This window comes from Pogona vitticeps, chromosome 5 (genome assembly GCF_051106095.1).
Source record: "Pogona vitticeps strain Pit_001003342236 chromosome 5, PviZW2.1, whole genome shotgun sequence".
Taxonomy (NCBI): Eukaryota; Metazoa; Chordata; class Lepidosauria; order Squamata; family Agamidae; genus Pogona; species Pogona vitticeps.
The window spans coordinates 194,150,127-194,173,470 of NC_135787.1; the positions used below are offsets into that span (position 1 = coordinate 194,150,127).

At 45.8% G+C, this 23,344-nt stretch overlaps 1 protein-coding gene and 1 long non-coding RNA gene across 3 annotated transcripts in view; both read left to right on the plus strand.

Moving 5' to 3' along the window:
- Nucleotides 1–1,828: 1,828 nt before the first annotated feature.
- The window catches only part of UBE2H (ubiquitin conjugating enzyme E2 H), a 61,843-nt gene continuing 40,327 nt past the window's right edge, over nucleotides 1,829–23,344 (plus strand). Inside the window, exon 1 of one of the 2 annotated variants that reach the window (XM_073002444.2) lies at nucleotides 1,829–2,027. In XM_073002444.2, coding sequence (XP_072858545.1) covers nucleotides 1,975–2,027 — 53 coding nt within the window. In that variant the 5' untranslated portion in view covers nucleotides 1,829–1,974. Of the gene's footprint in view, nucleotides 2,028–18,972; nucleotides 19,127–23,344 lie in introns of those variants that run through there. The other variant, XM_078376533.1, reaches the window with a different exon arrangement.
- Nucleotides 18,185–19,048, plus strand: LOC144583187 (uncharacterized). Its single transcript, XR_013536841.1, has 2 exons — nucleotides 18,185–18,261; nucleotides 18,973–19,048. It is a non-coding gene; the product is annotated as an uncharacterized LOC144583187 (long non-coding RNA).

Here is a 23,344-nt window from a genome sequence, read left to right on the forward strand (position 1 = left end):
GAATGATGTTTTTTAAGGAGCAAGTCTCTGGATTATACAACAATTGTTGTGGCCTGGCAGGTGTACCCAAATTCAGGTTCAGAGTGTTTTCCTTCGCATCTTGCTTAACAGGTAGTCCGTCTTTTAATAATGCCCAAGTTGGGACAGGCACTGAGAGCTTCTAATGTGCTTGTATATAGGTGGTTAGCCAAATGGACAGAAGTTGGCCTGGGCCTCATCCAGAATCCCAGGCAAGATGGCCAGTTGGGTCAACTCAATAGAATCATTTGGATTGAACAATGACCCATAAAAACCAATGCATCCTGGATGTTGCCTTTTCAATTGACAACGATGGGAGATCAGTAGTCACCGCAGTGAAATGTGCATTCCCAAATCTGTATTTTTATTGCCTCCTGTATTTGAATCACTTGTGCCAGGTTCCAAAACAGGGCTACGGCCAGTGTCCAGTTGGCATTTTCATGAGAGTTAAACAGGACGGCTTCCTGACTTGGCAACTTGGATGGACTTGTTTGGTCGATCACAAAAGAACACTACTCTTGAGACTCAACAGGTGTGTGTGCGCGCACGCCGCACATGGGTGTGTCCATTGTGGTCTATCGGAGATCAGTCCCGCTCCTCAAAATTGAGCTTTGGGACTGTCATGAGGAGCGCTCTTTCTCGTCACTGTTATTTATTGCTGTAGAAACAGGTCCTGAGGGCTCCATCTTGGGGGGGGGCCTTAAAAAAGAAGGAAAATCCCTTTCTCTTCTGGCAAGCCTTCCCTCAGTAAACCAGTGACAGGTGTACGATTTTTCAATCTATTGTTAGGCATTACTGCTTGAATTGGCTTTTTAAGCATGACTTGTGTTTCCCATGGTTGTGTTTTCCATTTCTCAATAGTGTTTTTTTTCCCTTTTAAATTTGTATACTGATTGATCCTTTCCTTCATATCGCCTGTTCATGATGTAAGACGCCTCTTTATTCCCTCTTCGTAGTGTTAAATATCTTGATGTCATGACGTTAACCCTTTGTCTACTCATTGTCTACTCATTGTTTTCAACCCTACATATTGTCTTTCCTTGGGGCATGCCCGCCTCGGGTCCTTTTGGAGGCGAAAGGCGGGGTAAAAAAAATTGCTTTTAATAAATATTTAAAGAAGTTTCAGAGAACCGCTCGTGTCATGAGTCTGACAGGCCCTCTGCACATGTTCAGGGAACTCCTTGTCCCTGGGGATCACTTTCTGAGGCTGAGGAGGTGTGAACCTCACGGGATGAAACGGCTCTCCCCCCGGAGTCCAAGGGGCTCCCCCGGGGCGGGAAGAAGGAAGCCTCGAGCCCCTCAGGAGGGCCCGCCAACCCCGCTTCCCTTCCCGCTTCTCTCGGCCTTCCGCGGTTTCTCCTCAGAGGCGGAGGACTACGACTCCCGGCATGCCTGAGCGCGCCGGGCACCGGGGAAGGGGGCGGGCCTTGGGGGTGGGAGGGTGGGGCAGTGACGACGCCGACGACGCCGTGGCGCGTCGCTCCCGCCTCCGACCAATAAGAGGAGGCCTGGGCAGTGAGGTCACTGTGGGTGACGTCAGGTGGCCTGGGGAGGGCGAGCCCGCGAGAGGGGCTCCGGCAGAGCCGAGGCAGCCGCCAGTGGAGCAGGAGCAGCAATTGGGGAGCGGGAGGGCGCAGGAAGCGGAGCGGAGGAAAGAGGAGGAGGAGGAGGAGGAGGAGGCGGCGGAGGAGCAGCAGCAGCAGCAGCAGCAGGAGGGAAAGGAGGGGGGGGGAAGCCCGCGGGGCAGGAGGAGCCGGCTCGTGAAGGGAGGGGCGCCGAGGCGAGAGGGGGAGGCCTCCGCGCAAGCGCAGAGCGGGCCTCGGAGGGCCCCCCCTCCCGGTTCCCTACCTCCCGAAACAACCCCCCCCTCTCCTCCAGTGCAAAGGGGTTCCTGACAGGACAAGAGAGGCAGCTTGAGACTCCGCCCGGGAGGGGGCCGCCGGCCGGGGGGCCACCATGTCCTCCCCCAGCCCAGGCAAGAGGCGGATGGACACCGACGTGGTCAAGCTGTATCCTTACCTGGAATTGAGGGGGGGGCGTGTGGGTGTGAGGAAGAAGGAGGAGGATTTGAGGTTGGGGGGTGTCTGAAAGAGGTGGGGGGGGAGAGAGAGACGCCTAGCCGCCTTCTCTCTCTCTTTCCCCCCCCCTCATTGGAATGCCTGTGGGGAGAAGGGAAGAGGCAGGCCTTCCACATCCATCCTTCTTTTCTCTCTTCTTCCACCCCCCCCCAGGAGAACAGTGGAGGGCAATTAGTGAGGCGAGAAAGGCAGCTTCTCTGGTGGAATGGGGGGGGGGAGGAAGAGAGGAAGACTTTGGAATTGGGGGGCAGAGAAAGAAAAGAGGGGCACAGAGAAAGGAGGAGAATGGAGGGGGGGAGAGAGGGTTTTTTTTCAAGGGGGGAGCTTGTATAGGAGAGAGAACCCCCCCTCCATTGCTATGGGGGGGGGAGAAGAAGGAGGAAGTGCCATGGGGAGGGTACCCTTGCCCCCTCCCCTGTTGCTGAAGGTGTGGGGAGGAGAGTCTTTCTCTTCTTGGCCCCCCCTCCAGTGAAAGAATAATAACAATCATCAGTTTTGAGGAAAACAACCCCCCCCAAAAAAATCAGGCAGGGTACAAAGGCTGGAAGAGATGAAGCGAAAAGAGGGAGCCCCCCCTTCCCCAGTTATGCAAAGAGGAGCTTTTGGAAAAAAAGAGAGAAAGGATAAGAATAGCCCCCCCCCCAAATTTTAGAGAGCGAGCAAGCAAAATAAAACGACTGGAAGAGATTCAGAGAAGTGGGGTCATCCCGGAAGGGGAGGGAAACTTGGAAACCCTGGAGAATAGTAATTTTCCTCAGCTCCAGGTGGATTTTATTTATCAGGCCCGGAGAGAAATCCGGAGGGGGGGGGAGAGAGAGAGAGAAGGTGCCTGTTAAGGCATTTCCAAACAGAACCTCTGACACAGAAAACAGAGAGAGAGAGAGAGAGAGAGGACGGCCCTTCCCTTGTAAAAATGTCTGGTGCCCTGGCAAAATCCGTAGGCCACAGGCCTGTAGTTTGAAGAGAGACATCTTATTTTTCAAGAACGGACCTTCTTGGGAAGAAGGTCTTGTTTCCATTTGGGGGAAGAAGCAGGAAGGGTGACCCCCCCACCCACCCACACCTTTCCTGTCTGGATGGCTGACTGCAAGCTACTTCTAGATCTAAATGGCCTGTACCCCAAAGAGAGAGCTCTCTCCAAACAGTGCTCTCCCACCCCTAAGCCCCCCATCCCCAGTTTAGAAAAAACATATCATTTTAATCAACACCCACCACCCCCCATTTTGAGGAAATATGGGGTCCTCCCGTAGAGAGACACCTTTCCCAGCCTTTTCCCCTGTTTGAAGACCCCATAAAGTAACTTAAGAGAGAAGTATTCCCTCTCTGTAGAAGCCCATTTCTAAAATCAGTCTCTTTTGGGGTAGAGCCCCCCCTTCCTGTAAATAACCCTTTTTATCTTCATGGGGAACTGTCCGAAGAAATGTTCTTAGACTAAGGAGAGCAGGAGTGGGGAATAGGATGATTCTTTCTGTTGGTCTCACGTTTGTGACCAGACTTAAGTGCTCCTCCGTTTTAATTGTTGGTAATAATACTTTGAAAATAACACAACAGCTCAGCCGGGGGCTTCACCTATATTGGCTCCCTTCCACCATGAATATACACACTGCTTCGTTGGGTCGAGGGCTATTGGGCCATATTTAGTTAGGGAGAAAATGCTGTGTTCGAGGTGGGGGTTGGAGCGAGAAGAGTTGGTTGTTGACAGTTAAAATCTGGTGATCAGCTTCTAGAAATGTGTTACTATTGACTCCGTTTAGTTCTGTTCAGGAAGCGTCTGATGTCTGAAAGGGGGGGAAAGGGCTTTAATACTGGGGGGAGGGGGGAGAGTACCTGAAGAACAACCTTAATTAATGTGGTTGCAGAGGAGAAGGGGGATTGAAATGACACAAATTCATCACCCCTCCTTTCTCTTCCCCTTTCTTGCTACTGATTTTGTTTATGTAACAGTTCAGTTCCATGTAGATTTCCCTTCCCTTCTTTCCAAAGGGTCTGTTCTCATTTTACAGATTATATGTCCTCCTTGCTCCTAATGTTATTGTGCATGTTTATATATCTCTGTCCATTTGGAGATTAATTGCAGAGAATTTGCTTATAGAATTGTTTTATTAATAGTTCTGTTTATCAGGTGATGGGGAGGGGAAGGAAGGATTGGTCGGAGTTGACACAGCTAACTGAAATACATTCGGAGATGTTTGTTGAGTGTGTTAACCTCCCCCAGGAGAATTTAACCGAGAAGGGTTTAACTAGGTGGAGGGGCGAGATGGGTAGAAATAGCATTTCGTTTCCAGCAATAAACAGACTTGTTTAGATTAGGCCTGCGGGGTGAAATTATTATAGTCAATGTTGACAGTGCATGGTGACTCTCTACCCTTCTGCCTAACTCTCGGTGTGTATAATTCAGAAGACAAAACCCTTTGCTTGATAATGGATATTAGTTTGCCTTTTTAAATATTCCTAAAGTGGGTTGCGATTAGAATCGAAGCTATTTTTATCTTCTGCTTTGAGTTGAATGTGGTTGGCATATCGTTCAAATACAAACTTCGGTTGGATGATAAATTTCACCTGATTTGAAGGAAGGGTAGCACTCCAGCAGTTTGGTGACCAGAAAGGGGTTGGTTGGGTGGAGAAATAGATTCTCATTATATATAAATTGTGAAAGGCAGCTGGATTACGGTGAAATGAGGCCCACACTGTGAACTACTGTATTCCTTTCTCTCTTCTGCCCTCCCTCTCTTTCTCCTCATTTGGTAGCTGGGATGTTGAAAGAGCATAGCATTTTAGGAGACAAAGAACAGGGTTGGTGAAAATATATACAGTACATGACTTGACTCCTTGTTGGTTAATTCGATAGGGGGTGGGAGAAAAGGAAAACAAAAAATAAATACCCCTCACTGGTTTGTGGCTAGTTGCTGGCTTTTCTGTATATCCGCTGAAAGAAGGAGTTCAAAACAAAGCCCTCAAACCCCATGTGTTATTATCATTATTGCTGTCTTATTAGTCCAGTCTCTCCTGTGAATGCAAGGTTTATGTGTGGCGGGGATGACAAAATAGGTATTTTGTGGTCTTTGGTTTTCCTGCTCCCTGTTTAATGTCTACGTTGTGACTGTTTTGGGATAGAAGCCTTGGATACTGTCGCGCAGCTCAGTTCTGCCTCTGGTTACCTGGAAGTCTTTGGCTAAGACTTACTCCCAAGGAAGTAAGGCTTGGGCAGCAGTGATAGATTTTGCACAAAGTCTGCTGGCTGGGATATGAATGGAGGGGACACCGGCGTGGCTTCTGGTCGTTACCAGACAGCAACGATGTCTTTCTTTGGCGTCTGTTGCTGCTATTCTCATTATAGCCTCGATTCCTTTTAAAGCACCTTTGCTCTGTAATCTTGATATACAGTCTGTGAGCCTGGATCTAACTTTGGGGGGTGTGGGTGGGGAATGGAGACGTGGCCCTGTGTGTGGCCGTTGTCTCTTTATTTCTTTTACAGGTTTGTTGGGGAGGTGGTTTAGCTTCTCACCCTCTTCCTATTTTTACTCTCAGCACGCCTGTGCTTTGTGTACACGCACGCACACACAGAGATCTCGGTGGGCCCATTTTTGGTTTAAAGCAAACCTCCTCTTGATCATTGCGTGGCTGAAACTCTTGAGTCACGCGGTTTGCTTTTTTTGGACGCTTGTGTAAATGTTTTGCAAAGCTTTGAAAGCGACGAGGAGCACTGTTTGTGTGTGTGTGTGCATGTCTGTGGGTGCTCTGTTCCCACCTGGGGAGGGGGACGAATTTGCAGGGTCCCCTCTCCGTCTTTTGTCGATAGCTTTCCTTGCATTGCAGAGTTGCTAAGAAGTTTGAAAAACAAAGTGTCAACACTTTCTTGCTGTAGCGCCTTTCTCTTAAGACGGAGCTCTTGTGTCGGTGAACTTGAAGTGCGATTCCTTAAAAGTTTCCACTCTCCACCACCCTGTTCTTCGGAGTTTTTTTTTTTTTGGTGGGGGGGAAGGGGAAACAGGATCTGGTCTGCGAGGCCTATGAGTGAAGGAATTCCTCCCTCCCCTTTGCCCTTGGGTTCCCTCCTTGCTCCGGAAGAAACCCGGGAACGGCTTGTTTTGGAAAAGTGTTTGCAGGCAAAAGGCCTCCGGGCAGGGCCTGTAAGTCCGCGGATTGGCTGTTCTGTTACTACCCGGAAACCGAAGCTTGGGCGGAGCAGCTCAAACAGCTGATGGAGTGTGTGACAAGAGTGTGTTTATATACAGAAGTGTGGGGGCTGAGAAAGGGGGGGTGAAGCCTGTTTGGAAGGCTCTGGCGACTGAGCGCAGGGCAATCTGTGCTGGGTCAAGGGTTTGCTGGGTGCAGGAAAGGAAGCAGGATCTTGCAAGCAAAGAAAGATGCAGTGGCTCTTTCTGAATCGTATTAGTTTCAGGGATTGCAGCAGCCCACAGCGAGGGGAATGGGGTAGGTTTTGTGGCAACAACCTTATGGCTTTAAGTTTGCATGCGAATGACCGTGCCACAGACAGAGGCATCGGGTTGAAAGATCTGTAGCTCATAGCAGTGGTGCTCCTAAAACGGCTATATTTTATTGTGGGGTTTTCATAGATGAGGCCCACCTCATGAGATTAGCGTTAGACTGTGCTGTATGCCATATTTGTACATTCTCTCATGACCAGGTGGGGAGATAGATAATAGACAAAGTGACGGAAGTGTGAAAATGAGACGCACTGCCCGATGGGAAGACCGTCCCATAAAAGGGCCAGCGTGACACTGGGAAAAATGAGCCAGGATGAAAGGGAGAGACATTGGGAGGTTCTCCACATACCTGAACAAGCCTTGGACAGGGGGAACTGGGTGGTGATTGCCAGTGGAAATTAGAGACGTCTCTTCTGTTGGCTGCGTTGCGGTGCTTCGGTACAGAGACTTGAAAGCCAGGAAGCTGCCCGTCCTGAAGCCTGTGGTAGGGCGCTGAATGTCGATTAAGGGGAATTTTGGATTTATATATGCCCTTATCTCATGAGCCAGTTCTGGACACGTCACAGTGTTGTTTTGTCTTCTGTATTCCCTTCAATAAAATGGGAATAAGAGTGCATGTGGGTTTTCTTCTTGCAGTGGAGGAGGGTCTGCTCGACTGGGTTGCTCCTCCCCAGAAGGCAGGGTCAAGATTTAAACAAGATTGATGTAATCTTCCTTGCATGGGAGTGTGCCCCTCTTTCTGGTCTTGCTATGCTGCAAAAAGGGAGATAATTTGCAGGACCCAATAATTGCAGAGAACATATCATGGACGCTTCTGGATGCAGCTGAGTCTGGACCACCCGATGGGGGTGGCGATGCCTTTGTAGTTTTCACAGAACTTAACCTCCTTCTTTGGCTGTACAGATCCTCGTGGAAGAGTTCCACAGCCACAGCCTACGTAATACAAGGCACACTTTTGGAGGGTGTATTTGCGACCCCAGGTGAGCTTGCATAAAGTCTTTGTTGCAGTTTTCCTAATATCCAGGTGATAAAAAGCCTGCCTCCTCGGAAAAGAGGGTATAGAAGAGGATGACTAACGGGGCACGTGGAATGGCAGTGTGGAACCCAGTGTGTTTGCGTGGAAGTGGGAAGCCTGGGTGTCATCTCTATATCACAGATTGTTTGATGGCCTTGGGCAAATCACACGCTATTTCCTGGATGGTAAAATGGTAGTAGTTACACAGCTTACTAGTTACATAGCACTTTAGAGAGTAACAGCAATTATTGCGTTTTTGGCAGGTGTAATATACACATTACAGCCAGATCTTTTGTGTGTGTGTTGTTTTTTTTAATAGGGAAATGGAAGTTAGGAACAGAGGGAGCTACTTTATACTGAGATAGTAACTACACAGACTAAGTAACTCTATAAACTAGCAATAACTTTCAGAGAAGGAGCCATTCCTAGCCTCTCTGTTAAAACAAACAAAAAACCAAAATTTCTGGCGCCTTCAAAAGTAACAGCTTTGTTTGAATGTGAACTTTTGTGGGTTAAAGTCCACATTTTCAGGCCTTAGCATGGAAACACCTGGGGACCTCCTGCATCGAAATGTGCTTCTGTGGCTTCAGGGTAAATTATTTCTTAGGAAGTATATATAAGGTTTTAGTCTTGACTGTGTCAAATTTGACTGCGTATCCTTTTATAGTCTGGGGCCGAATTCTTGCTGAAGAAGTAAACATGTGCCTGGCTTCTACTAGTTTATACTGTAAGTGAGGGCCTACATGTTTGAATGGCACCTCGGTTAAAAAAAATAAAATGAAAAATATTGTCTCCCAGTACACCAAAATAGTAAGGAGGAGATTCAAAGTGGGAGCCATTCTGGCCCTCTCTGTGTAGGAAATCTTTGTTTTATTGGACACCTACCCCCAATTCTCCCCCCAATCTGAAGTGGTACATGATATTGCCCAGATATGGGTTTACTATTTTAGCAGGAAGTGCTCTAGAATGCTCTATGAACTGTACTGGCCGTTTCATATCTCAGGTTGATTTTTTTTTTTTGTATTGTATGCACAGCTGGCCTTTTCTTGAAAGAACTCCAGATGTGCGTTTAGATCCTCTGAAGATAAGGTTGGAGATGGTAAACAGACAGACTCAAGATCCCACATCGGGAATTCCAGCCCACCCTGAGTCTCCCCAATATTCATTATTTGTGTTTATCCATTTTAATTCACGGAGTGTTGAAAGGGAATTTAAAAAGCTGTGTCATGGAACAGTGCACACAATGAAATTAAATGCAAATATAAAAGTAAATAAAGCTACAAAAATTGGGCCAATATCTGTTTAACTTTATCATTTAACAGCCGTTTCAATGTCGTTCAGACGGCATGGGCTGAAACTATTGACAAAATTCACTTGTACAGTGGGTGTGATTGGTAAATGCTTCTCTGCTTTTGAAAAAAATGTAGTTGGAGACTCTGAGCAGCTGTGAAGGTACCCCAAAATACTGGGACAGATAAAGAATAATAGGATAGGGCGCAGTCTGCTAAAGCAGGTTATTGTGGTTGTTCTAAAATAGTCGGTTTCTCTGACTGGAATACCAAGTTAGAAGCCTGGTAGAATATTTGCGTCATGTGCATTTGTTCTCTCCTGATGATTTGATGCACAACTAGTGTTGGTGTGAGGGGGAAGTTGTGGGTTGAGGAAGGGAGTCATCCGCGTGAAACATCCTTTGAAGGCTTTGTCACAGTTGAGATATTTAGGATTAATATTCAGGTTTCTTTTCTCCGTTCTCCCTTGTGTGGTGTTATAGCTGGTTGTGGTGACACAAGAATACTCCTCTTAACTCGGTGTGAGTGACTCATGCTTTGCAACCCAGTCTTTTTCTAGAGAAAGAAAAAAAAAGGTTAAATTGGTTTATTTGTAATTTTTCTGGAAAAATAACCCATTGAATCTGGGTCTGCAGAAAACCCTAGAGAGTTCAGTGCGCTCGTTACAAATAACCACCATAAGCACGGAAACTTGTGTGTTCTGTTTTGAAAATGGTTCTTAAATGTATTGGAATTCGGGTAGTTAAATTTGCTGAGTTTACCAGCAAATTAAAAAAGGCTTATAGATACTGTTGTAACTGAGTGGCTTCCTGGCCCAAGTGGATTGGTTTTTCTTTCTTTCTTTCTTTCTTTCTTTCTTTCTTTCTTTCTTTCTTTCTTTCTTTCTTTCTTTCTTTCTTTCTTTCTTTCTTTCTTTCTTTCTTTCTTTCTTTCTTTCTTTCTTTCTTTCTTTCTTTCTTTCTTTCTTTCTTTCTTTCTTTCTTTCTTTCTTTCTTTCTTTCTTTCTTTCTTTCTTTCTTTCTTTCTTTCTTTCTTTCTCTTAAATCATTTCTCTACTTCTCCTGGCCTGTCGCAGGCAGATCACGTACAGAGTGGCAAATCTTGACTGTATAATCTGAGTGGCGAGGAACAGTCTGTTTACAACAATATCGTATGCGCTCAACACCATTTCACAGAGGGACGGCTCTGATTAAAAATTCATATTTTTAATCTGGGATTAATGAGTTGCCTGAACATGCTGATTGATTGCTGATGTGGTGTCAGCTGTGCATGAATGGTAGCGATGCAGGATCTCACCTTGTTGCTTTCAGATATAAACTTAACTAGGCTGTGCTGTATTTCTTGCCTGTGTGGAGGGGGCAGTTCGCTTTGATTTTAAATTCACTGTCTCATTGTTGCTTTGTCAGTTTGATTGTCTATGCCATTGAAGCTTAGTCTTGTTACTCAGACTTCAAAAGGTGCTGCATCTACTTATAATATCATTAAAATGGTTATTTGAGACTGGAACACCCTAATATGAATTGGCTTAGAACAGCTTGTGATATAAGGGCCTCATCAACCTTTTCATCCCGGGCTGTCTTCAAATAAGGGCCTGTTTGTGTGTAGGTTCAGCTTAATTAACCGGCAGAGCTGAAAGCAGAAATTGAGTTAGTGCAGTTAATGCATTAAATAGATTTCAGAGATCTAAAATCCTTTTTTTAAAAAAAAAACAGCAGTTGGAATCGGCTAATTGTGCTTTGGTTAGAACAGCATTCTTGGAAGTTTAGCAGACCTTTCTGTTGAGCCGTGTTTGTGGATTTGTAAACCCAACCTACTCTGTGACATGAAGTAGCGAATTAATTTGAATTTTAAAAAAGTATGGTTGCCTGAATATTCCTTCAGTGGATTTGTTGAAAGCAGGCAGAATCACACACTTTGTTCACTCGTTGGTCTTGTTATGTATTCAGAATTCATGTGCAGGGCCTGACCACTAGCTGTGGTCAGCAGATAGTTTAGAGATGTTCCTCTGCACAACAGAGTGGTCATTCCCCAAAGCTGTGTGTTTGTTTCCCTTCCTGCGCTCCTTTTCTGCTGGTATAGGGGCCCGAGGTGGTTCACGAGTCGTTAAAAGCAAGTACGATTAAAAATACAGTAGATGGGAAAAATAAACCTGTAATATTGTTCAAAAATGGCTCATAAGAGCAATTTTAAAGCACCGGGAAAAATAAGACTAGACCTTTATACGCAATAAGGTACAATTGTGAAAAGTTTGCTTTAAAAGGAAGTGTTTTGCCTACTGCCAGGGAGACAAGGGGGAGCGAGCCAGCCGGGTTCCAAAGGGAGGGCATTGCTTATCTTGGGAGCAACTGCTCAGAAGGCCATTTCTTGTGGTCCCCCCCCCACCAGATGTGCCTATGAAAGGTAGTGGGAAAAAGCCCCCCCCCAGAGATGTTAACGCTGAGACTGGCTCGTATACAGAACAGGGGGCTAGAGAAACCTCACAGAAGCTGTGGTGTTCTCTAGCTTTTTAAGCCTCTGTTCTCTGCGGATCTTGATGCTAATAGTGGAAAGGAAAGAACAATCTTCGTGAAGATGACTTGAATTCCCTGCGTCATCCAGAAATCTCTGACCCATCTTGTACTCATAATATTTCATGTATTAGTGGCATTCGTATCTTGTGCTTCCTGTGAGGAGAACAGCATTCAGACCTGTTCCTTCTCCACCCTCACAACTACCACCACCACCCCATGACCTTAGGCTGAAAGAATGCCCCACCCTTCTTGAACACCAGATGTGGTGGCCTTTGGAGCCCCCAAAATTTGTGTCCCCCTGCTGTCAGAAATGTGATTGCAGCATCCATTCTCTTATCACCACTCTGCTCCATGCGCTTGTAATATCGAGATTAGACTACTGTAATGCTCTCTACATGGGGCTGCCCTTGACATTGATGTGGAAACTACAAATGGTCCAGAATACGTCCGCCAGACTATTAACCGGGGTGAAAAAATACCATATTTCCCCCACTCTGGCGGCCTTACACTGGTTGCCCATTCGTTTCCACATTGACTTCAAGGTGTTAATGCTTACATATAAAGCCCTAAACGGTTTAGGGCCTCGATACCTGACCTGACAGAGCGCCTGCTCCCACCTAGTTCTACTCATGTCACTTGATCTAGCTAGGCTGGGCGGCTGAGGGGGCTTGACCCCGAGAGAGGCCCGGAAGGAGAGAACTAGAAATGGGGCCTTCTTGGTGGTGGCCCCTCAACTCTGGAACATTTTGCCCCTTGAGAGTCGCCTGGCAACTTGGCTGGGAGTTTTTAAGAACAAGCTGAAAACTTGGTTCTTCAGGCAGACCTCCCCCCCCCCCTTTCCATTTCTTAATTCCCTATGTCTTCCCATCTTGGTCTTTTCTTATCTCTATGTTGTCTGATATTGTATCCTCCATATTACCTTACCCGGGCTTCATGCTCTGGAGAGGACACTCCTCGATTCAGAGCATGTTACCATAGTCTCTCGAGACTGAAGGATGCTTATGCCTATATTTTGTTTTACATTCGGAATGTAAGCCGCCCAGAGTAGAGTCATTGAATCTAGATGGGTGGGGTAAAAGCCGGAAAATCAATTTAAAAATAAATAACTCGTATGCTGAGCAGACAAACACATACTGTGCCAGAAAACGGAGGTCCTCCATTTGGTCTGATCAAGTGCCATTTAAAACTTACTTGAAGAGACCTTGAACTTTCTTGGGAGCTTGTTAAAAGCCTCATTTGAAACTGGACCAATGCCTGTGAAGCCTTTCTGGGAAAGTGCATTGTAGCTGCCCCTGCTGATCTCACCCATGAGGTGCACAGCTGCAGCCAACCTTTGGGTGTGCTCTTGGTTCCTGCGGGGAGAGGCCCCAAATGACCTGGCATCATGTGCAGCTGGCAGTGGTTCCTTGAAAGGCATGTTGGTGCATGCGAGGCGTTCCCCGAAGGCAGGTCTTGTTCATATCCATGTTCAAAATCAACCCTAATCTCATATGGCAGTGAGGAGCAGAGGTTGGATTATGTGTAGCGTGAATAAGCAAGACATTATGGTGCAAGAAGTGAGGGTTTATTCATAGTCCCCACAATACCTTGATTAGAAGGGCACCGGAGATGCCAGATAAATTGCAAAAAGGCTCAGTGGATCCTGGGTTGTAGTGGGAACAATGCGAAGGATTGCTTTTTGGGGACGTCCAGCAAGAATTAGCAGAGAAGTTTAGAGAGAGCTGTGTTTGATGTAGAGAGTGCAGAACTTCAAGAAGTGTAAGTTGTATGTGTGGCTGCTGTAATCTATGCAAGATACGATAGCACTGTTCAGATCTTGAAAGGTAGTCCTACAGAGGAGAGGGGCAGGATCTGTTCTTGATCATCCCAGAGTGCAGGACATGTAAGAATAGTCTGAAGCTACAGGAAACCAGATTTAGGCTGGATATCAGGAAAAAACATCTGAACTGTTTGAGTGGTACGACAACGGAACCCATGATCCTGGGAGGTGCTGAGCTCTGGAATGCTAGAGGAATTCTGTCCGATCTGCTTTGATTTGGATTCCTGCACTGAGCAGGGGGGTTGGAATCAGTGGACTTAACAGGCACCATCCAACTCAATTACAGTGGTGCCTCGCACAACGGGCACCTCGTAGAGCGATGAATTCGCTCTACGAGGCCGGTTTTGCGATCGCAAATGCGATCGCAAAACGGTGCCTGCATAGGGCGAAAATCTCAGAGCGAAGGGCGGTAAGCGGTTCGCTTACCGACCTTCGGTTTGCAACCCGCCGATCAGCTGTTCGGCAGCTACAAAATGGCCGCTGGAAGCATCGCTGAACGGTGAGTATTTGGCCCAATTGGAACGCATTAAACCATGTTTAATGCGTTCCAATGGCTTTTCCTGCCCCGTTCAACGATGCTTTCACACAGCGAGGGTTAATCCGGAGTGGATTAACCTCGCTGTGTGAGGCACCACTGTATTCTATGATTCTAGGATACAAGTGGAATTAAACAGCTCAGAATGATGTAACTTTTCATGCTTTATTGAGGGAATGGTCCTTTGTACATTTTAGTATTTGTTCTGTTCTAAGGTTTCTGTTCATTGTAATGCTGAGAAGTTGCTTACGCTCTTATCGCAAACTCGCTCACCCTAAGCAGAAACCATGTAGGTGTAACAGTACTTAGGATTGGCAGTACTGCAGATAAGATTTTTACTTTTCTATTTTAATTTTCGTCTATACTTTTCCCATCTTGAATGATAGTGATATTACTGATTTAAATTGTTGTTTTTAATTCTTTTATGATACTCCTGTTGTAAGGCGCCCAGAGTAGACGTGGTCTAAATGGGCAGGATATAAATTTAATAAATAAATAAATAAATGTGCAAATGTGAAAAATCAAACACATACAAAACCATGCAAAAGACAAGCAGTGGAGTTGGGGTAACAAGAGAACCGAAGTGAATGGTTTTTATTTACTTGTTTATTTATAGACCGCCTTTCTCCCGATAAGTGGACCCAAGGTGGCTCTCCATATTAAAAGAATAGAATTAAAAACATAATAAATTAAACATTAAAAAATAATTAAACTATGCACTAATTAGAATACGATTGAATAATGAAAAACAGATAAACATTAAAAACGGTCTTAACTTAAAAATGGCATTTAGGGACTCAATCCTGATGTTCAAAGCCTGCCTGAAAAGATGGGTCTTCAGCCGTCAGCAGAAGGATAAGAGAGATTGGGGTGGGGGTGGGGGGCAGGCTGATCTCCCAAGAGAGAAAAAATAATAATAAAAAGTTTTTTTTTAATGTGGTGCTACCTTAAAGACTAACTTTCATGGACAAGTCCACTTCATCAGACCTAAATGCCACTATGTTCTTTTTTCCTTTTTGTTTTGTTTCCACCTATCATCTTTGCACAGACGAACATGGCCGCCCCTTCCACAAAGGGAGAGCCTTCCACCACCTGGGAGCTGCCCCCGAGAAGGCTCCGTCTCTCGGGTCCCCATCCGCCGTGGTGCCTGCGCTGGCCGTGGGACCGAGAGGAGGGCCTCCTCTGATGATCTTAAAATGCCGAGAAGGCTCATCCTGGGGAGATGCACTCCTTTTATATTCCCTCCTAGAGCTGTGTTAACTATTCAGCAAACCCAAGAACAACGCCGAAATGTGTATTATGGTAGAAGATTTCCACCTCTGGAAGGCAATAGGTGTGGCACTGTTACTGGCCTTTTCTGGTGTCCCCTTTCACTGGTGAATGGCCAAACCGTAGGTCATAAGCAGAGAAATCCAGTGCCATAACTTGTAAAATGTTGGTGCTTTGTTCCTTCCCAGCTCAAAAGAGGTAGCAAGTTACATCTTAGGCTGCTGGTTTCCTCCTTACTCAACACACCCTTCTGCTTCTAGTTATGGCACCCATCATGTTCTTGTTATGTGCAGGCTATTTTTTTTTAAGCCTACGAATCTTCTGAAGTTGCCTGGGTGGCTGATTCTTTGTTATGTCTCAGTTGGTCTCTCCAGGGGCACATCAGAGTATTTTAGATGCTCTTGTCGTTTAAAAGGATGCCTAGCTAGCAAGTGTATTAATCTCTTAATATACTGTAGTAATAGGAAAGTAGAAGAGGTCAGCAAAAAAAAAAAAGATGGTAAAATTTTGAAAAGCATGTAGGATAAGTGCTCGGCCAGTTGACCCATTCTCTGGAAAAGTATGACTCCGTTTCCCTGCATTGTATTTCGCTAGGCTATGAAGCTTGAGAAATAACATCGTAGAAACGCCAGACCGGATTACCAAACTCGCAGGCCTCTGTTATCACTAATGTATTTAGTTACCTCAAGAAAAGAAGAAATGGCAGACCTGGGGGGTGGGGTGGGAAGTGGGTTAAAGAGGGGAGGAAGGAATAGCTGAGCTCACTAAAAAGGAGATTGTGAAAGGCCTATTCATGCAAGGGGAGCCTTGAAGTTTCCTGTGCACTTGCCCTGTTGCTATTATGGCGGCTTTTCCCATGGCTCACATAATGACGCTGGAGTGGTTTCGTGGAGGCACAGACTGTGGATGTCAAATCACTTGGCTGGCCTCTGAGCCGAGACTTGTTAATAAATTAGAGACTCTGTTCTGTGGTCACACCACGCGTGACCTTTGGTCAACGGTATGGCGAAGCTTGTACCACTAGAGTGTGTCTGGAAGAGATCGTTTCGAGCCCCATAGCTTTGGGTGCCCCCGTGAGCCAGGACGGCATCTGCCAGACCTTCTGAGTTGAGCCATTGTTCTGCCTGCAGTAATTGGGGGCCTCAAGTTGATCATTAATCTGAAAGCCCCGATGTCAGAAGAGTCCTCCTTCCAAGGGCTGCGTGCCCTTGGCTTTCAGAGGACTTTGACAGTCGGATCATGCCCACTGCATTTTAATGTGATACTGCCACGTCTGGTCCGTAGAGGCAGAGAACAAGGAACAATTAAATTACACATATTAAAAGACTGATCCTGTTACACATGTTTCTTGGTCACCAGGCAAGATAAAAATGTGGTGAGTCTTTGGTGAACCAGTTTTGGTTGTCATGCATCTGTTGAGTCATTCAGAGTAGCGACCTGAGTATCTGGTTGAAGTGCACTATCGCTTCAAGAGCTGGACGTCTTTTGTTTCAAGTTGGGTTCGGGATTTGAGCTGGTTTATTAGCAATCCAGTGAGGTGCGTAGGTTCCTCCCCTAAAGAAATGGACTGTGTTGTACCCTACTGAATTGAATGAGGAATTAATCCAGACTGTCTCTCTTGGCTAATTTTGAACCCCTCCAGAATTCTAGTCCTCTCCAGTGGACAGAAGTTGCTTTCTTGTGAGTTTGAGAAGCGTTTGGGGCATTTACTGTTCATCTCACCTTTGAGAAAAGCTTTGGCACATCTCTGGTGGGGGCAGATGGGAGGATTTAGCATATTGGATCATGATTGTCTGAACATATGGATGAGATGGGATGTATTTAGCTTCCACCTAAAGTGTGCTCAAGAATTCTTACCTGTGCCTACTGTGCATCCTTTACTCTTGTATGCTTTCGTGAAGAAGAGTCAACCGACAGATTTTGGAAAGTTTTGGCAGTCTGGGGTCTTGCAGCTGGGTTTCCGATTGGAAAAATCATTCCTTGCCATTAACACAAACACTTGGATCTGGTAGCGAGTCGGGTTCTAAATTGGTTTTTAAAATTAACATGTCAGGCTACATTAGCATTTGCGGAGGTGAAGGACAGAAATCATTGAGAGAGGAGATGGCCATTGCAGAAAAGAGATTCCTTCCACCTCTCTAGAAATCTCACTGAGCGCTGCTTCATGGGACCTTAGCTGCTTTGGACAATGTTGAGCATGCGTCTCCGTGGCGGAATGTCCACATTGTTAGGTGACATGGAATGGTTCTGCCTTGGAAATCCACGTACAGGATCTTGAAACGAAAAACAAGATCTTGCTTCTCTAGGCCAGGGATTAAGAACAGCAGCCATCCAGATGCTGGTGGGCTGGAACTCCCATAAACTCTCACCGTGGGCTATGCTGGCTGGCCCCGTTGGACGTTGTAGGTCAAAAATATCTGGAGAGCCTCTACCCCACCCTGTGCGTGAACTTGATAAGAGGTGGTCCTGGAGCCTGTGGTCCAGATACTGTGCAGATGTCCACACAGATTTCTTTTCTCACACGCTGCAGAGTGCTTAGGATGGTGTTCTTTACTGGTTCCTTAAATAATGCCCCTGTGAGTTAAGTCCGGGCGACAGTTTGAGTGAACATTCAGGCTTTCTGGAGCCAGGGTCACTTAGGCGTGGTGCCTGTTTCCTTACAAATATCATCTCAAAGTTCCCTGGCACTTGGCTACAGATCAAACAGGGTTCTGAAAACTGTCTCCAACTTAGCATTTGTTGAACAGTCTTCCTTTGCAATGGGGAAACTGCGGGTTTGCAGTTTCCAGCTTTATGGCTCTTGATCTACCCCTGAAGAAGACTGCCTGTTCCAGTTTTATAAATTAGCCGTGCAGTGGCAAAGTGGGGACTTAAAAACGAGGCTGGAGCTTATTTGTTAAGCTAAGGAGCTCCCCAGATGTTCTTGGCCTACATCTCCCAGAAATCCTGGCCAGGACAGCTCGTGGTGAAGGCTTCTGGGAGTTTTTGTCCAAGAACATCTGGGGCCCCAAGGTTGGGGAATCACTGAATATTTCACCTTGAGTTGCAGCCAGTTGGATTCTTAATTGGGGAGAATTCCCCCGATTCGTTCTCTCCTAGTTTGTTCTGAGCATCTAGGAGTCAGTGCTTCAAAAACGGAGGTTCTCGATTTGCAAGGCTTGCCTGCTATTGATGTACTTTATATGATCATCTCTCCCCCCCCCCCCCCCGCCCTGCCACCTTCTACCTTTAAAGCTTCAACTTCTGCATCCACTGGACCAGACTGACTGAAGCCCTCAAGGTGATTTCCTTTTCCTGATCTGTCTTGATTTTATGCAAGTGTGCGAGCACTGGGAATCAACAGCGGTAGGAGGGGGCCCTTCCAGTATCTAAATGGGACACTCCGGAGTTGGCTGTGGGGCAGTATCTGCCAGTTGCTAAGTAACGACATTCTTTGCACCTGTTAATCTTTGTGCTTTCCTGAAACTCTGTTCTTGGCTGTGCTTTATAATTAAAGCGGGGTGGGTGGGTGGGGGAAGGCTTTGTGGAAGATGCACTTGCATATAGCGTGCATGCCAGGCCGAGTATACAGGGTTTGTCATGGTGGTCAAGGAGTGGTTTGCGGCTTTGTTTCTTCAACCCGGGGATCCAAAGGTTTATTTAGAAATACGTACAACTGGAGAGAGGGAGCGTGTTACTAAGAGGCCTCCCTTTTTCCTTTCTTTCCTGGAGCTTAGCCTCTTGCACTGGCAAGAAAGATGAAAATCTCCGTTTTTATTGACTGGCAACAGACGACTGAATGGGATTGTATAGCTGGGTGTGTATGTACAGGTATTCATTTTGCTAAGACACTTTATGCCCTCTATTGTGTGTGTTCAACCCCCATGTCCATTGTTTCCTCTTTTCGGCATGCCTGGACTTCCAGTTGTACATGAAAGATGCAGAGTGCTCGCGGAGTGCTTCTTGAATGTGCGATCTTAAACTTCCTGCCCTTTTCTGCCTTTCTTACCAGCCTAACCCATGTTGGAATGATGCAAAGGGGATCATCTGACCCCAGTCCTCGAAAGACCTGTGCTGGATGCCAACGAGCCTTAAATGGCACAGCTGGAGAGTGGCCAGAGAGACTCACTAGAACAACCAGCCTTGCCTGCAGGGGTGCTTGAAGGGTAGGCTTTCGTCTTGCTAAAACCCTCCATGGAGCATCTCCCCCCCCCCCCGGAATGAGGCAGCGGTGGGCTCTCATGTCAGTTACATCCACATATGATGCTGCAGTAGAACGGAGGTGAGCTCAGTTCACCCTTGTCTCCACAACCACAATCCCTTGGTTTGAGGAAGAGTCCCCCCCCCCCCGAGTGAGGCATTGCAGCCTGATCATGGAGGGGAGACGAAGAAGGGAAGACCAGCGGAGCAGAAATGAGGGCAGGAAGTGGGAGAAGCAGCACTTGTCTTCCTGCCTCAGGTTGCAAGACACCTTGCATTGTGCGACACCTGGCCTCCCCTGAGAAGGACAGTCCCTTCCCATCACTTAAGTCCCTCCCCTGAGAAGTGTTGTTGCCCTGTACCCACCCCACCCCACCCCATGCCATTCTAGACAAGACCAAACATCATATTTGTCTCCTTAGCTTTTTGAGAGGTAGACTGGGACATTGCAGTTTTAAGACGGTGCATGTTGCTACTTCATTTCCATGGCTGATGCCTTCAATTATACATACAGTGGTGCCTCGACTTATGAACTTAATTGGTTCTGGAACTCCGGTCGTAACTCAAAATGGTCGTAAGTGGAAGCACCATTTCCCATAGGAATGCATTGAAATGCAATTAATCTGTTCTGGCCAATGGGGAAAAAAAGCAAACAAACCGTGCAAGACCCTTCGGAAATGTAAAGAATGCAAAGCATAAAGCAAACAAACCGTGCAAGACCCTTTGGAAATGCAAAAATAAATAAATAAATAAATAAATAAATAAATAAATAAATAAATAAATAAATAAATAAATAAATAAATAAATAAATAAATAAGAGCAGAAAGCAAACAAACCATACAAGACCCTTTGGAAATGAAAAAAAAAAAGGAAAACAAAAAGGAAACAAACCCTGCAAGACCCATCGGAAATGGGGGGAAAACCCCAAAAAGCAAACAAACCCTGCAAGACCCATCAGAAATGGGGGGGAACCCCAAAAAGCAAACAAACCATACAAGACCCTTTGGAAATGCCAAAAAAGCAAAGCAGAAAGCAAACCAACCGTACAAGACCCTTTGGAGATGCAAAAAAAGCAAAGCAAAAAGCAAACAATCCCTGCAAGACCCATCACAGCATAGCAACATAATCCCACCACCCAGCCCAAAACCACGCTGCAAAACCCACCCAGAACAGTTTTTAAAAAGCAGAAAGCAGCACCTTACCTTTACCAGGCAGTCTGAAGCTTCCTCCGATCGCACTCACTCTAACTGCTGGGCTGAATGAGCTACAAAGAAGCAGCCTCTTTGCCTACCAATGCTTGGCAATTTGAATTCCCTGCCTTTTTCCGTTCGTAACTTGAAGCTCCGGCTGCAAGTCAAAACAAATATTTGCGGCCGGAGCTGGTCGTAACTCAAAATGGTCATATGTTGGGAGGTTCGTAAGTTGAGGCACCACTGTAAATGTTTTATATTGTCCTGGCCTCACTTGGAATGAAGGACATAATTAAAGTAAGTAATTCTGTCAGCCGTCGGTGCCTTCATGATCCAGTTGGGATTTGGAAAACAGCCAGACTGGGAGCCCTCCTCTGTCTTAAGAAACCTGTTCCACAGCCAAAATAGATTTTGCTGTCAGACAGTTTTTCGTGGCACGTGCCCAACTTCAGCCATTTCTTCCTCACCTTTGCCACTTGGAATTCTACTCATTGTCCTTGATTTTGAATACATACTTGGTGAAGCTCTGCTTTTATTTATTCCAGTCTCTTGAAAAAGAATAGGTTGATTAATCTAATCATACTTATGTTTTCAGACTTTGGGCTTCACAAACCAAATTATGCCCAAGCTTTTCTGCAAGCAGAGAAATAAGCCAAGAAGCCACAGTTCACTATATTCCTAAACTAGGAATCTGTGGTTAGTGGTTTCCAAACACGGCAGAAGAAGAATCCATGATTTAATTCCAGCTGCTGTATCTTGGCTTCTTTGGTAGTTATTAACCATAATTGCAGATTAGGACATAAGAAAAGGCTGTGGTTAACGGTGCCTTCTTTATTTTCTTTCTTAGGTGAGAGATAGAGCAAAGATGTTAAAATTTAAAAGTACAGCTGCATTAGTAGCAAGGAATGATCTAATTTGGGTTGCTTTGGAACTGTGGGGCTTGATTAAATCACTTCTTCCGTTCACACGGAAATCGTTCCTGCAGTCTCTGTAGCTGCGATCTAGTCAACCGCATGTCGGCGTTAGATCACTCTGTTTTGGTCTGTTTGGTTGCCATGTGCACCCTCCTTCTCGCTCCCTGCATCCTGCCTTCTCTTTTGCAATAGGAGTCAGCCTGTTGGAAAACAACCTGCTCCTGTTTGCTTGCAGGTGGACATTAATGCTGGGTTTTTATGCACACCAAGAGGGTGGGGGATATGGAATGCTATGTTCCAGCTGAGTTTCTCCTTTTCTCCTTTTTTTTCAAAAAAGTAGGTGGCACAGCGCTGCATTGCTGAAGAACCCTAAGTAACCCTTCATTTCTGAAATACATTTCCATCTGAAAAAAATAATAGCATTACTGCCTACTGTACTGTTGTCCTAGGTAGTCTCCATTGGCAGATGTTGAGGGATGTCACCTTTGCAAAGCTGGCAGGCAACAAAAGTGTGTAAATGTGAAGCTGTGTAGCCAGTATATCATCTTCAGCCCTACACTCTATAGTGCTTAAGGGATGTCGTGCAATAATGAGAAAGTATTTTTTTTAAAAAAAATTAAATTAAATTATAGCAGAAATGCCTTGTTTCCATTCTGAATAGGATGGAGGGTGTTACCTGCCATCACGGCCAGACCACATACCCACCTCTACGCATCACCACTGATGTGAAAGAAGAATCCTGCTTCCACACACACAACCCCACACTGGAGTGATCTAAGCCTGTTTACTTGGACTGATCCGAATAATTCCAAATGAACACTATAGAACGTGTTCTTGACCAGTCTGGGGTGGATTAGTCCCCATTAGGGAATACATAAATCTATTCAGAACATAGTGTTGTTGACGGTTCTTAGAGCAGTCCCAACTTGTTCCAGCCGGGAGCTAAACAGAGCAGGATAAACTCCCATTTAGCCAGCCTTTTAGCGCGCTGAAGTTCAATGGAGCAACACGTTGGCCTGCTGGCTGCTGTGATGGCGCCAAAATTAACTCGTTCACTTCAGTGGGAATTGCAGTAAAGAACATGGTGAATTATTCCCACTCTTGTGGACTTGCAGATCAGAGTCAAATGACTCTGTCTCCACCTGTGGATGCTGGCTGGTTTAGCTTTGAAAGGGTGCCCACTGAACATCAGAAAGTGGCACCATTTGTCACTTGCAATTCTATTTAACTGCTGTGTTGTAATGATGGGTTCCAGTTTATTGTTATGTAATATGTCCTTCATCGTCGTGCATTCTGGTTTAGATCCAGGACTGGGGTGTCCGAGTGGACCTAGAAGGGTCTTCTAATCTGTTTCCATCATCTGTATGACACAAGTAAAATGAAACTTTTCCACGCAATTATCTGTCACACTTCTCCGGGGGTGGGGGGAGGGAAGCTGGATAAGTGGCTGAACAGCCCTCAAGATAATACTGAACTGTCTGCCATTTCTAGCTTTAGGTGAGGTTTGAATATTCTCTGAGAGGATAGAGTGGTGGGAAGGTAGTTCTCCGTGCAGAAAACTAGCATACCTGGAAAAAACCGAGGTCAAAGCCTTTAACCTCAGAGTCTTAATTCTTTATACATAGAGAGGCTTGCTCGAGATAAAGCACTCAGACGTGCCAACTGGAAAAACTTTAAAGTTTAATTCAATTTATGAAGAGTTCTTCCTAATCCCAGTGAATTTTTTCCACTCAAATATCCTTTTCTGCATGCACATGATCAATAATAGTCTTTCTCTCTTTATGCATGTACCACTGCAGGACAGTCATGCTGAAAATGGTCAGTCATCTTTTTCTTGAACTGGGCACCCAACCTATTTTCCTCCTAGGTCTTGTTTTCTAGCTGTTTCCATGGGAGTATCTTGTTTGTCAGATGCAAGAAAACGAACAGAAACTCTTGCGGCATTCTAAAAGTCAGGTTGTATTTCTCATATATTTTCCATACATTAAAAAACAGTGCAAAAATGCATTGTTCAGTTGCCTCTGAAGAAGGTGGGCTCTTGACCATAAAAGCTTGTCCAAAATTGCAGGTTGCTGGTGTG